The sequence below is a fragment of the Erpetoichthys calabaricus genome, chromosome 4, assembly GCF_900747795.2.
Source record: "Erpetoichthys calabaricus chromosome 4, fErpCal1.3, whole genome shotgun sequence".
Taxonomy (NCBI): Eukaryota; Metazoa; Chordata; class Cladistia; order Polypteriformes; family Polypteridae; genus Erpetoichthys; species Erpetoichthys calabaricus.
The window spans coordinates 158,554,044-158,567,522 of record NC_041397.2 but is presented as its reverse complement, the minus strand read 5'-3'; the positions used below and the strand labels follow the sequence as shown (position 1 = coordinate 158,567,522).

At 36.7% G+C, this 13,479-nt stretch overlaps 1 protein-coding gene across 1 annotated transcript in view; it reads left to right on the top strand.

The window, feature by feature from the left end:
• Window positions 1-13,479, top strand: part of paxbp1 (PAX3 and PAX7 binding protein 1) — a 276,767-nt gene that overhangs the window by 115,640 nt on the left and 147,648 nt on the right. The window contains exons 5-6 of the mRNA XM_028799899.2: window positions 4,011-4,114; window positions 10,823-11,040. Coding sequence (XP_028655732.1) covers window positions 4,011-4,114; window positions 10,823-11,040 — 322 coding nt within the window. The remainder of the gene's footprint in view (window positions 1-4,010; window positions 4,115-10,822; window positions 11,041-13,479) is intronic.

The following is a 13,479-nucleotide window of genomic DNA, read 5'->3' as shown; positions in this document are numbered from 1 at the left end:
AAAGCTAACCTTTAAAAGTACCATAAATTTACACCAGCTGTTATAGACTCAAATCAAATGTATGTTTTTATTCTGTAATATTAACAATAAGAGCAGCTCACTACTCAAAACTGACACGCCCAGAATTGAACCGGGAACCTCTTGATTACAAGTCAGCAGTTCTTACCACTATACCACCCAAGCGGTGGTGTCAGTGTCGTACCCTCACCCGATTTCTTTTTCTAGGGTTATATTCTTGGATAAAATCGTACTTGTTTTGTTACATTTGTGCCTTTTGTGAAAGTGTTTATTTGAGATTTGGACTTCAGTCTTCTACATTATACACTTCATGTGTACATTTTGTCATTTATTACTAAAGTATGAAAAAACTTTTCTTTTTTAGTTATGTGTTCAGCATTTATCGTTGTAGACATAGAACACACATGAAATGTAAGTATTCCAAATAATGATATATTATTTACCCTCTACAAAGCCAGGCACCTCGCGCCTAGACTTGAGCTCTGAGAATTTTCTCTGTGACTTAAGGTGTCTGTGGGTGGGGGTACTTATGGGATAGCAGGCTGCTTCCTGCTTGTGCTGATCAACAGATTTACAAAACAAAACACGCTAATGGAGAGGTGTGAAGAAATTTAAAGTGGCCCACAATTACCAGTTTTTTCGTAGGCTTCAGGGATTCTGGTGTTAAAGTGAATTTAAAAGAGAAACATGCATAGTCAAGTTTGGACTGGAGGGGTACTCCGTTTGAAGAAATGTTGGGAAAGAGAGGAGTTGATCCCAACAAGTGATCAGGAAGTAAAAGTTGCCATTACAGCAACCTGCTACACAGGTGCAAGCCACACACAAGCTATTCATTGTAGTATGTAATATTCCAGTGTTCTTTACAAGATTATGCTGTGGTTGGCTGTGTAAGCATAGTGAGTTGACACATGAACTGGAACAGTCTATGGCAATGCCACATACAGGGGTAAGTGTTTTTGTTTTTAGTTGCTTTCTTACTATGTCTAGTGTATTCATTTTTAAAGAATATGAGCTTGTGCTGTGATGCAGTTAGTTGGCAGCAGCATCCCTGAAGCTGGAAGTTTGGGTGTTAATCTAGGGCTATGCACAAATAAGTATAAAGCGCACCATTTACAAATATAAAAAAGGACATGAGAGGGAGAAATGTTTTCCAGTAACAGGTTTGCCAAAATGAATTATCCCTTTATTTCAGCACGCGTTTGGTGACATGAATAGTAAAATGTGTTACTGACAGGACTATTGCAACCATGGTGGAAAGAATGGTGTTCAGACAGAAGGGTAGATTTTGCCAGATATGCAGCTAAGCTTGCCATCCTTGGTTGTGAATTTGAATTTTGCTTTCAGTACTTCAGGTACTGCTAGGCAGATTTTGGATTTTTATTTTTATTTATTTATTTAAATCTTTTACTGTTAATATGAAGTGTTGAAGATATTCTACAACTAGAAGTAACTGAACTTCAGTGCAATACTAAAATTGAAAATAAGTTTACCATTATTGCTTTGCTTGATTTCTACAGACTATACATCAGGATATGTTTCTCTGACTTTGTAAACATGCTGTGTGCAGTGCATCATTATTGGGTAGCAGCTACAGTATTTTCACAAATGAAAATTGCCTAAAACAAGGATAGAAGCAAGTTAACATAAAAAATACTTGCATTTATGTCATAATGTAAGTTCCTCTGTTTATTTTTGTTCACCTATGCAAAACAGTTACAGTTAACTGTGGTGTATGCATGAACGATAATTATACAATACTAGGGAGCTCTGCCCCCAGCTCGCTTTGCTCGCCAACCCCTTGGTGGGTGCTACGCGCTATCCTGTTTGCAGATCGGCCACTCGTGTATAGGGAATCGAATACAGTAATCCCTCCTCCATCGCGGGGGTTGCGTTCCAGAGCCACCCGCGAAATAAGAAAATCCGCAAAGTAGAAACCATATGTTTATATGGTTATTTTTATATTGTCATGCTTGGGTCACAGATTTGCGCATAAACACAGTTGTAGAGAGACAGGAACGTTATTCAAACACTGCAAACAAACATTTGTCTCTTTTTCAAAAGTTTAAACTGTGCTCCATGACAAGACAGAGGTGACAGTTACGTCTCACAATTAAAAGAATGCAAACATATCTTCGTCTTCAAAGGAGTGCGCGTCAGGAGCACAGAATGTCAGAAAGACAGAGGAAAGCAAACAAATCAATAGGGCTGTTTGGCTTTTAAGTATGCAAAGCACTGCGGCACAAAGCTGTTGAATGCGGCAGCTCACACCCCCTCCGTCAGGAGCAGACAAAGAGAGAGAGAGACAGAGAAAAACAAACAAGCAAAAATCAATACGTGCCCTTCGAGCTTTTAAGTATGCGAAGCACCGTGCAGCATGTCGCTTCAGGAAGCAGCTGCACAGAAGGTAGCAACGTGAAGATAATCTTTCAGCATTTTTAGAGAAGCGTCCGTATCGTCTAGGTGTGCGAACAGCCCCCCTGCTCACACCCCCTACGTCAGGATCAGAGAAAGTCAGCGCAAGAGAGAGAGAGAGAAAAGTAAGTTGGGTAGCTTCTCAGCCATCTGCCAATAGCGTCCCTTGTGGGAAATCAACTGGGCAAACCAACTGAGGAAACATGTACCAGAAATTAAAAGACCCATTGTCCGCAGAAATCCGCTAACCAGCAAAAAATCCGCGATATATGTTTAAATATGCTTACATATAAAATCCGTGACAGAGTGAAGCCGCGAAAGGCGAAGTGCGATATAGCGAGGGATCACTGTATACAATTTAAACAGATTATTTTCATGGGAATTGTTACATATGCATAATAGAACTAATTGTTTTACATTACAGTGAGTGATTAACCATAGGAAAAAAACAGTAAAACGTAATAAATTGAAAGACAATTGTTTCATGTTGCGTTAGAGGTATTCGTTGCATTGTAAGTTTTTGTTCTTTTTGGCTTTGAAATTAACAGGCAAATACTTTTAAATTTACACTTTTACTGTAAAACTTTAGTAAAAACAATTTTTTTAAATCATTTTTCATCAATATAGCATTGAATTATGATTTTGTGATTGGACTTATCTGTTGTGTTGTCACGATGTAACTGCACGTGACTGAATATCGTTTCTTTCTCTCTAATTGTCATAACAAAAGATATTCTAAGGGGAAACTGTAAATGTTTTAATACGAATGGCCTATCTAGATCTCCTTTAGTGTCTAATGTTATCCGCGGAAGATATACTACATTACCTTTCTTGTACGCCTGTTAAAATTTTACATGTCACAGTTGTTTGACCAATTTTGAATAGAGCTAATCTTGTCCTATTGCATAGCCCATCACTCAGACATAAATTACGTAATAACATTACGGTACATTCCTTCTTTCAACAGTAATTCGGCCAGTGGAAGACCGGACGGTGTTAACAGTTGTACATATTCTGTGGGATATTGTAAGTTGATGTTTTCATCTTCCACACCATCACCACCAACTATTTCAGCATAGTCTATTGATACACATTTAACCAATTTGCCATGTAACCGATCAACAATTTTCATATATATATATATATATATAATATGGCAAACATTTGCACTAGGTGCCCTGAAATCTACACCAAACAATGTAAACTTGTTGTTGGAATAAAACAAAATCAATGCAACACTGTAAAAGCAATAGTAGCAAAAAGTAGGAAATGAATTTCAAGAGAGTCCTATGAAAAGATACTTATGTAAGGATGCAGATAATGATGAGAATGAGTCCCTTCAAGCCTTGGGTGCACAGCTGCTTAAAGTTTTTTTAGTTCATAGAAGTCTTCTATCTGCCAATTTCAGTGACAATGCAGACATCTTGTCTAGATGATGGGGAAGCTCTTCTCAAACTGTTCTTGTGTAGCATTCATCTGAAAGTTAAACTTTAACATTTGGTCACAATTTTGAATTTGTATTGATTTTTTTGTCACTTCTTTGTAAAATGTAACTTCATTACTTTCTTTTACAATGATAGGAATTGAAGGAAGTGATGATGAGGCTCTTGATGCAGGTATACAAGATGAAGAATTAAATCGCTGGGAACAAGAACAAATTAGGAAAGGAATTAGCATTCCTCAGGTAAGCTCATGCATCCTCTCAATGTCTTTGGCTGTTAATAGTTTTATTTAGAAATTTGAGCATGGCTTGTTTCCCATCTCATACTCATAAAAAGAAAAAAAAATATTTGAAGCAAAAAACTTACATTAAGTTGTAATCAAGCTGTTTTTTTTTCTTCCTCTTGGTAATTCTTTATACAGTATTGTGATATTTTACAGATCTGTATTTGTTAATGACTTCCATGGTCAGCATAGTTATATTTTTGAATGGTTAACTTGTATCATCAATAGTAAAATGGACAGCTTTTTTCTGAAACGCAGATCTTCACATTGCATTTTGAGGCAGATATTTCTAACCTGCTGCTGTGTTCTTGGAAAATGCTTTGCTATCTTCTTGTAGCCTCTCTTGTTTTGTGAGCATCAGTTATGTTACTTTTCATAGCGCTAGGCAGCTGCTTAGAGCTGCTACAATAAGCCCATGGCGGCTTATTGTTGGGACAAGGTTTGAGGAGTCAGAGAATTTATGTAGCTTTGTAATTTCATCACCTGGGATTTCCTAAATGAGGTCTCTGAAACCTTGATAAAAGTTACATGAGACCTTAGATATCTTGTGGTACCCAAACATTTGCATGGTGCTCTGCTTCTTTTCTTTTTTCATTGTATAATTGTACAATACACTAATCCCACATTACCAAAAGGCATAAAGTTCATAATTTAATCAGTTCATCTTCTGCTCACTTAACTATTCTCAGTAACAGACATTTTAAGCAAGGATGCCAAAAGTTTTGATGCCTTTGTAGATTCAGGAAGGGTATCTTTAATACTACCCTTGTCTTTTTTCCCTCTCCAAAGAAGAAAATGGGGGGAAAAAAGTTTGGACCTTCTGTAAAAATATTTTGATGTTTAAAAGTTGCTACATTTACAGTTAGGTCGTACATGACCTATCTACAATGCAAAGGTGAGTATATTAAAGAACAATAAGGTTACTTTTGTGCATCGCAATTTGTTTTTTTCCAGTGGTTGCTTAACATGGAAGTTTCCCTTTATTGAGCATTAAACTGTTATCAACACATCATAAACCCTGTCTAGATATTGAGAGTTAAGCAGTGTCATGGCCTTATGAAAGTATTATAATTTAAAAAAATAAAATTAAATACTGCATGTGGTGTTATATGCTTGCAATTTCATGACCGAGATTTCACCAAACACAACCAAGTGCAATTCAAGGTTATTATAGTTAACAAAAACTAAAATCAAAACTGAAACTATTATTAAAAAAAAAAACATTTTTGTAAGCTGAAATAAAATAATTAACAAAACCTAAATGAGAAACTAAAACTAAACAAAACTATTAAAGTAGCTGGAAAGACTAACTGAAATAAAATAATAATTTACTAAAATAATTTGTTTTCATTTTTGAATAAATATTCTTGCTGTTATTTTTTTAACCCTTATAACTTTTAACTCTAAAACTGAAAGTCATCCAACATCAGCTGCCCGCACATATTCATCCAGTGAATGGCGGCTGGTGAAGAACAGCGGCTGTTCACACAGCATTTGTAGTGACAGAGCGAGCTGAATACGTGCATAAAGCGTGTGGAATAGAAAGCGATTTACGTGCTGCCTTTCTTTGCACTTGTTGTATATCAAGATGTAATTCAAACGCCTGAAACTGGAATGTGGTGTTCAACAAAACCGTTACCGTATGGACAGCAAAATCATGAGTGAGTAACGTTTCAGTTTATTTCTCGGGTGCCTGCTTTTTGTTGACAGTAATTCACCTGCCACTTCGCACACAAAGTATAGAGAAAGTATAGTAATTATGAAAAAAATTCGACCTCGAGATTTTGATGAATCTTGACGTTTTAGACCTCTCCGAGTCCGAAAATACAGTTTTTTGGAATTATATATGTTTGTGTGTGTGTGTAAACACAATAACTCAAAAACACAACTAGATAGATGGATGAAATTTGGCATGTGGTCATTACACCAAAATTGTAGATCTGTATTAACTTTTGGACCAAATCCATCAATCGGAAATTGCACTTTACCTGAACACATACTCGTTTTTTGTTTTTTTTTTATAATTCATGCAGCTGCAGAGTCTGATTTATTCAACTTCACTTTTATAATAATTGTTCAGTATATTATTAATTTGATTTGATTTCTTGTTGATGCTTCTTTAATATACATAATATAATCATTGTCTTGCAGTTTATTCCTTTATTCCTCAAATATCCATCCCCATATCCGAGTACAGTACAAAGATATTCTAGGGGAGACCATTCCCGATTTTTGAAAATAAAACTGCACTGATCGAGAGACTGACTTAAGTCATCATGCAAGATCAGCATTTTGTTGCTGACCAATCACTTTTGCTTTAAAAATGTTTTTTAACAATGAAGAGATAAAAACTTTGTAAAATTCCTGAGTTGGCAAAGTCTCTACTGAACTACAGGCAGTTAGGCAAAGAATTTGCCAAGTGATGAAAAGCTAAACATACTAGTATATTTTTGTATTTATGCTATATTTATTAATTTCTTTTTTAGTTAATATTCATCATTCTTAATACCAGATATTGTGAAAATAATCCAGTAGCAGAATTATGTTTTAAAATATCTTTCCTGATTTTTTTCAATGTTTCTCTCAATCTCAAAATAGATAGTAGAAATCATCATATTTTTTTTGTTCTTAACATCAGCCATATCATACATTTTGGATACCAGGGATTTTTTCTGCCTTGCATCCAAACCTACTTGGGTAGACTCCAGGTTTCCTGTGATCCTGCTCTGGATAAACAGGTTTAGATAATGTATATATTGTTCTTAATCTCAGATATTGTCTCTGTCATTTTGTGCCTGTCCATTCTCTTACTACATGCTCTTGCTCTGCTCATTATGGGTTTACTATTCTTATGCATGGGCTATTCAAGTCTCATTGCCCCAAACTTGACAATACATGCTTGTTTTTCTTTGTTTCCCTCAATACAGCTATGTGGGGTCTGCAAATTGATTCAAGCCTAAGAGCCCTGTTCTTCCTAAGCCCCTGTGATTTTCATGATCACACCTGTCAGAACACAGTAGATTCTGTTTTCTGATTTTTGATCTTTTCAAGCCTGCTGCTTGCAAAATTTTGTCTATAAATTGTGCCTGAGATGGAATCAGAGATCAATATAGCTGGTAGAAAATAACAAAGCCCAGTATTTCAGATTTTTGAATGCAATATTGAAGGCATTCATTATAAGCACATTGTCTTTGGAGCAGGGTATGTTGTATGCTGTAGACATTTAGAATTAAAAACCCTCACACCTTAAAATTCACCTAAATTTCATTACAAATTGGCCTATTCTGGGCAAAAAAAGGAAAAGAAAAAATGTGCCAACAGTCAGTGTAGTTTTGTTCAGCACAACTCACATTTATAATTTTAAAAAAATTTTCTAATTTTGTAAAATTGTTCATATTCAGTACCTGGTTTTGATTATGCTTGTTGTTATCAGACAAAAACAAAGCCAAATAAATAGTAAACTGTGTTGTGTAGTGTAGTAAGCTTCCACTAACATTAAACTCATATCCAAACCCATTAAGTGTACAGTTCTGTATCATTGTGACACTAAAACTAATCTCCATAGTAGCTCTTTAACCGTACTATAATTACTAAAACTGAAACTAATGTATATTAAAAAAAAATAGAAATATCTTTGTAAAATAAAAACTAAATTAAAACTAAAAATATGCGATGAAGGAAAACTAAATTTAATTTCCAAGTAAGGTCAGAAAAAATATACAGTGGAACCTCGGTTCACAAACATCTCGGTACACGTGCAAATCGGTTTACAGCCTAAATGTTCGACAAACTTTTGCCTCGGTTCACGACCGCACACTCGGTATACGAACAAGCCAGTTTCCCTTTCAGTTTGTACATGTTCAGTCTTTCCCTGTGCATTTCCTGTGCAGCGAGCAAGAGAGAGAGCGCGCGACACACACACACTCACAGAGGCAGCACGAGAGAGAGCTGCACACACACACACACACACAGGCAGCATGAGAGAGAGAGAGAGAGAGAGGGCTGGACTCATAAGGTAGACAAGGCAGTTAAAGAATGCACTGGGCTTGATTTTGTTTTCACTTCTGGTTACAGCGATCGGTTCGTAGCGTGCATTGTTGCAATGTTACTTTTCTTGGTGGTTTATGAAATTAAGGATTTTTTCAAATGTTCATTTTTTTCCCTGTGCTTAAAACTCATTAAAAAAGTGTTTTTAGACGGGGGTTGGTAGCGCTATTTCGAGAACTATTGCAGTGTTAGTTTTCTCTGTTGTTCAAGGTTTTCTCAGTGTTATTCAATGTTTTTACATTTAGTTTACTATTACGCTGGGCATTGTATGGTTTAATTAACTATATTTGTGCTTAAAAACTTAAAAAAATATATATTTACATACAGTTCGTATGGTCTGGAATGGATTAATTGTATTTACATACAATCCTATGGGGGAAATTGCTTCGGTTCACGACCAAATTACGAGTTTTGGAACGAATTATGGTCATGAACCGAGGTTCCACTGTAGAAATAAAAACTAATATAAAAGTTTTTATATTAAAAAACTTGCAATTGCAATTGTTTCTGGAAAGGCTTGCAAGTTGTGCTAAATACCTCCCTAGTATTAATTTTATGCTGTGCTGAAGCGCACTAGTTTAACATTAATCTACCTTCTGTGCTTCCGCTTAACAATTCTAGCAGAAGATTCATTGCTTGCTTTTTGTTGTATGCATTGGCCTTTGATTTCACTTCCCCAGTTGAGTCCTGCTTTTCTTGATACTATTATAAAAAAAAAATCTTGCAACAAGATGTGATCTGGAAGAGAGGCAGAGACACTTTTACTTCCCACGACAAGGTCAAATCATAGTCAAGTCACGTGTAGCAGTAGAGTGTATTAGTGCTCCCTTGAACCCTCAGATACCACTCCAAAGACCAGGTAAAACTATAATTATTTATTTTATAATAATATAATGTGCACCAAGCACTCTACACTCCTCACTACACATATAAGTTCACTACAATCAATAATCAATACAATAACTAATCACAATACCAATCCTCCACTCCAGACGCGTTGCCACCCTTCCTCCCAGCTCAGCTCAGCGTCTGGGCTTTTCCATAGTCCATTTATACTCTCCGACCCGGAAGTGGCTCCAGCCCAGAGTCCTTATCACTTCCGGGTCAGATTAAAAGTCCTTTTCTTCAACCCGGAAACACGTTGTTCCTTCTGGTCATATGATCATGACGTGTTTCCGGGTTATAGGGCATGCATAAGTCCATGAGCCTCCTTGCAGCGTCCTCTGGTGGGCCCCACGGTGTCCAGCAGGGTTGGGAATAAAAAATCCATTGTCCTTAATTCCCTGCTGGTCTTTGGGGCACTCCCATGCCACAGGGGGGGCTCCATTTAGCGCCCTGGGGGTGCTGGCTGGGATAAACAGCCGGCCATCTCCCAATTACGTCATACTAACATCCATTGGAAGCATGTTCCCGTGAGACGGTGACCTAGGCAAGAAAAATAATAATCACCCCGGAACAAGTGGAATTGAAAACATTGCAGGTCCAAACGGGCTCAGAAATAAAAGACAAAGGCAGGTCCAAACATACACATGCAGAACAGGTTTCAGATTATGACAGCAGTGGAATTTGAAAGGCTCAAAACAAACCTCTACACACGATACTACGATACCCGTAGTATGTATGTATCGTGATCGTGATTTAGAGAGAATAAAAGTAAAAAAAAAAATGGTAACTTTTACAAGTCCTATAAATGCACACCGTGTGTTACAGACGCAAACCAAATGTATGTGTGTACTGTATAATATTAACAAAGGAGCGGTTCACTACTGAAAACGGCAAATATAGGAATGAGTGGGGATCGAACTGGGGACACTTGATTACAAGTCAGAAAATCTTACCGCTACGCCACGGAAGCTGTTGTATCATCCTTGAACCTTTTGTGAAAGTGTTTACTTGATCTTTGGACTCAGGCTTCATACACTGTATAGTTTATGCCTACATTTTGTCATTTACTACTAAAATATGAAAAACGTTTGTTTTAAAAATGTGTTTACACAGATTACTGTAGAAACAAAACACACATGAAATGTGTGTGTTCCAAATAGCGATCTATTATTTCCACTCTAAAACTCCAGCACTTCAGTCACTCCTAGATAATCAAACAAGGCATGAGCTGGGAAAACTTAGTGAACGTTCTGCGGCGGTGGGGGATGGAATAGCCGGCTGCTTGCTGCTCATGTTAATCGGCACATTTAGAAGACAAAGGAGAGGTGAGAACGACTTTAAGGTGGACTGGATCTACGAATTTTTTCGTAGACTCTGGTAGTTCTAGTGTTAATGAATGATTTTCTTTATTATTCAAAGCCAGCCTTCATCTACTAGATGTTTTGCAAATTATTTGTGTTTTTGTCATAGAGGTATATTATATAGGCAAAAAATGTAGTCAAATCTAAGAGGTGACCATAAACAATAATGAAATATTCAGTTAATGAATATATTAATGACTGGTAGTTGATCTTTATACTTTTTAAATTTTAGTCTTTCAATATAAATGTATGTTATGTAACAAGAAGTTCTTTAAAGTGATAATTGTCATCCTACTTTATTTTTTTCTTTGTCTTTCTGTGTAAAAACAAAAATATTTCATGGAAAAAAGACATTTTTTTTTCTTATTGATTAGGTTCAGACCAACCACCAGGCAGATTCAAATTTGTACTACCAAAACGTCTATGAAGCTACTGCCTATGGCTCATCGTATGGAATATCCTACTCCTACAGTTCATATGGGGCAGAAGATCCTAAACTTTTGAAGCCTGGGAGTACAGGAAGTTACACATCTTGTAGTAATAGCATGACTCCTATCAGTATGGATTTATTAAAGAAACGGCTGAAAGACAGGTATGGTAGACCTACTACTATAAAACAGCAACACTTGTGTAGCTACTGTTTCTTTATGAAAGTTTGGGGAAATGCAAGAGGTGTTATGTAATAATTTGAAGCTTATGTCTTAGTTCATACTAATAGTATTTTCCCATCCATTTTACTTAATATAGTAGTAAAATTGGCAATTTTTAAGGAAAGTTCACTTTTGTTAAGATTTCTTTCATACATCATATTATAAAGAATTAAAAAGCATTGGTAGGTTTGCTAAATCATCTGTTTTTACCCTCAAAGGTCAGTAGGCCTGCCAAAGGGCTAGGACTGTGAGCTGGGAGGCATCCTATATTTTAAAATCTTATTTTAACCTCTTATACCCTTTAAATTACATACTCAAAAATGAACTGCTGCATATGGCTGAAGGGTAATGAGTATAACACAAAATAAAATTAAAATAGAAAAGTATATTTATGAATAGAAATCTTCCTTTCACACCAATATCAACTGAATAAAGCAGAAAAATTTTTTAAGAATTTCTCCAAAAAACTAGATTTCATAGTGCATGACCAAGACATTTTATGTTGCACAATCCGGGAATCAGTTTTCTTTTATTTCCCAATCTATTCGCTATCTTTGTACCAAGTTTAGATTTCATATTCCATAGCACTGCAAAGTTCTATACTGTTCGGCAGAAAGCTTCTGTTTTTGGAAATTTTCTGTCCCTTTCTGGAAACATTGTCTCCTGCACCTAAACAGTCTCTCAAAACAAGTGCTGTAGTTAGTTATGTTGTATTTAAAAAATAATACACACACCATATATATATATATATATATATATATATATATATATATATATATATATATATATATATATACATATACGTACACACACAGTATAGTGGAACCTCGGTTCACGAACGTCTTGGTACACGTACAAATCGGTTTACGACCAAAACGTTCGCCGAACTCTTGCCTCGGTTCACAACCACACACTCGGTATACAAACAAGCCAGTTTCCCTTTCGGTTTGTACATGTTCAGTCTCTCCTTGTGCATTTCCTATGCAGCGGGAGAGCGCACGACACATACACACACAGAGGCAGAGCGAGAGAGAGAGACAGACGCACACACACAGGCAGTGTGAATTACTTCGATGTAGATTGATCATCAGGAAATGGGTGTGAATTACTACAGAATAAATATACAGTAATCCCTCCTCCATCGCGGGGATTGCGTTCCAGAGCCACCCGCGAAATAAGAAAATCCGCGAAGTAGAAACCATATGTTTATATGGTTATTTTTATATTGTCATGCTTGGGTCACAGATTTGCGCAGAAACACAGGAGGTTGTAGAGAGACAGGGATGTTATTCAAACATTGCAAACAAACATTTGTCTCTTTTTCAAAAGTTTAAACTGTGCTCCATGACAAGACAGAGATGACAGTTCAGTCTCACAATTAAAAGAATGCAAACATATCTTCCTCTTCAAAGGAGCAAACAAATCAATAGGGCTGTTTGCTTTTAAGTATGCGAAGCACCTCGGCACAAAGCTGTTGAAGGCGGCAGCTCACACCCCCTCCGTCAGGAGCAGAGAGAGAGAGAGACAGATAAAAAAAATCAATACGTGCCCTTCGTGCTTTTAAGTATGCGAAGCACTGTGCAGCATGTCGCTTCGCGAAGCAGCTGCACAGAAGGTAGCCAACGTGAAGATAATCTTTCAGCATTTTTAGACGAGCGTCCGTATCGTCTAGGTGTGCGAACAGCCCCCCTGCTCAATCCCCCTACGTCAGGATCAGAAAAAGTCAGCGCAAGAGAAAGAGAGAGAAAAGTACATTGGGTAGCTTCTCAGCCATCTGCCAATAGCGTCCCTTGTATGAAATCAACTAGGCAAACCAACTGAGGAAGCATGTACCAGAAATTAAAAGACCCATTGTCCACAGAAATCCACAAACCAGCAAAAAATCTGCGATATATATTTAAATATGCTTACATATAAAATCCGCGATAGAGTGAAGCCGCGAAAGGGGAAGCGCGATATAGCGAGGGATCACTGTATCACCATTCCTTTACACAGAATGTCTGCTCTGGTACCCAGTTTTATTAAAATAGTGCATACAGAGACATTCACTGTTGAACAAGAAGTGCTGTTTGATAGTGGTAATGATGTTGATTTTTGTTCCAACTAAATGATTTGGCATCTTATGAATAATTGCCTTTTTAGGAGGATTTGGAATTATTTAAAGATAAGTAAAGACCTAAAATGTTTTTGCATTTAAGCACACTCAGACAGCTTACCAGCTCAACTGTATGCAGTGTCTCTGAGAGTTCCTTCCACTCACACATACATTCTGCTTTTGTGAATGTTGCAGTTTCAACCATCTCTGGCCTTGAAAGAAAGGCTACATCTGGGGAAATTAAATGGTTGAACTGTAGACAAGAACATGCTTGATTTTAAGGTGG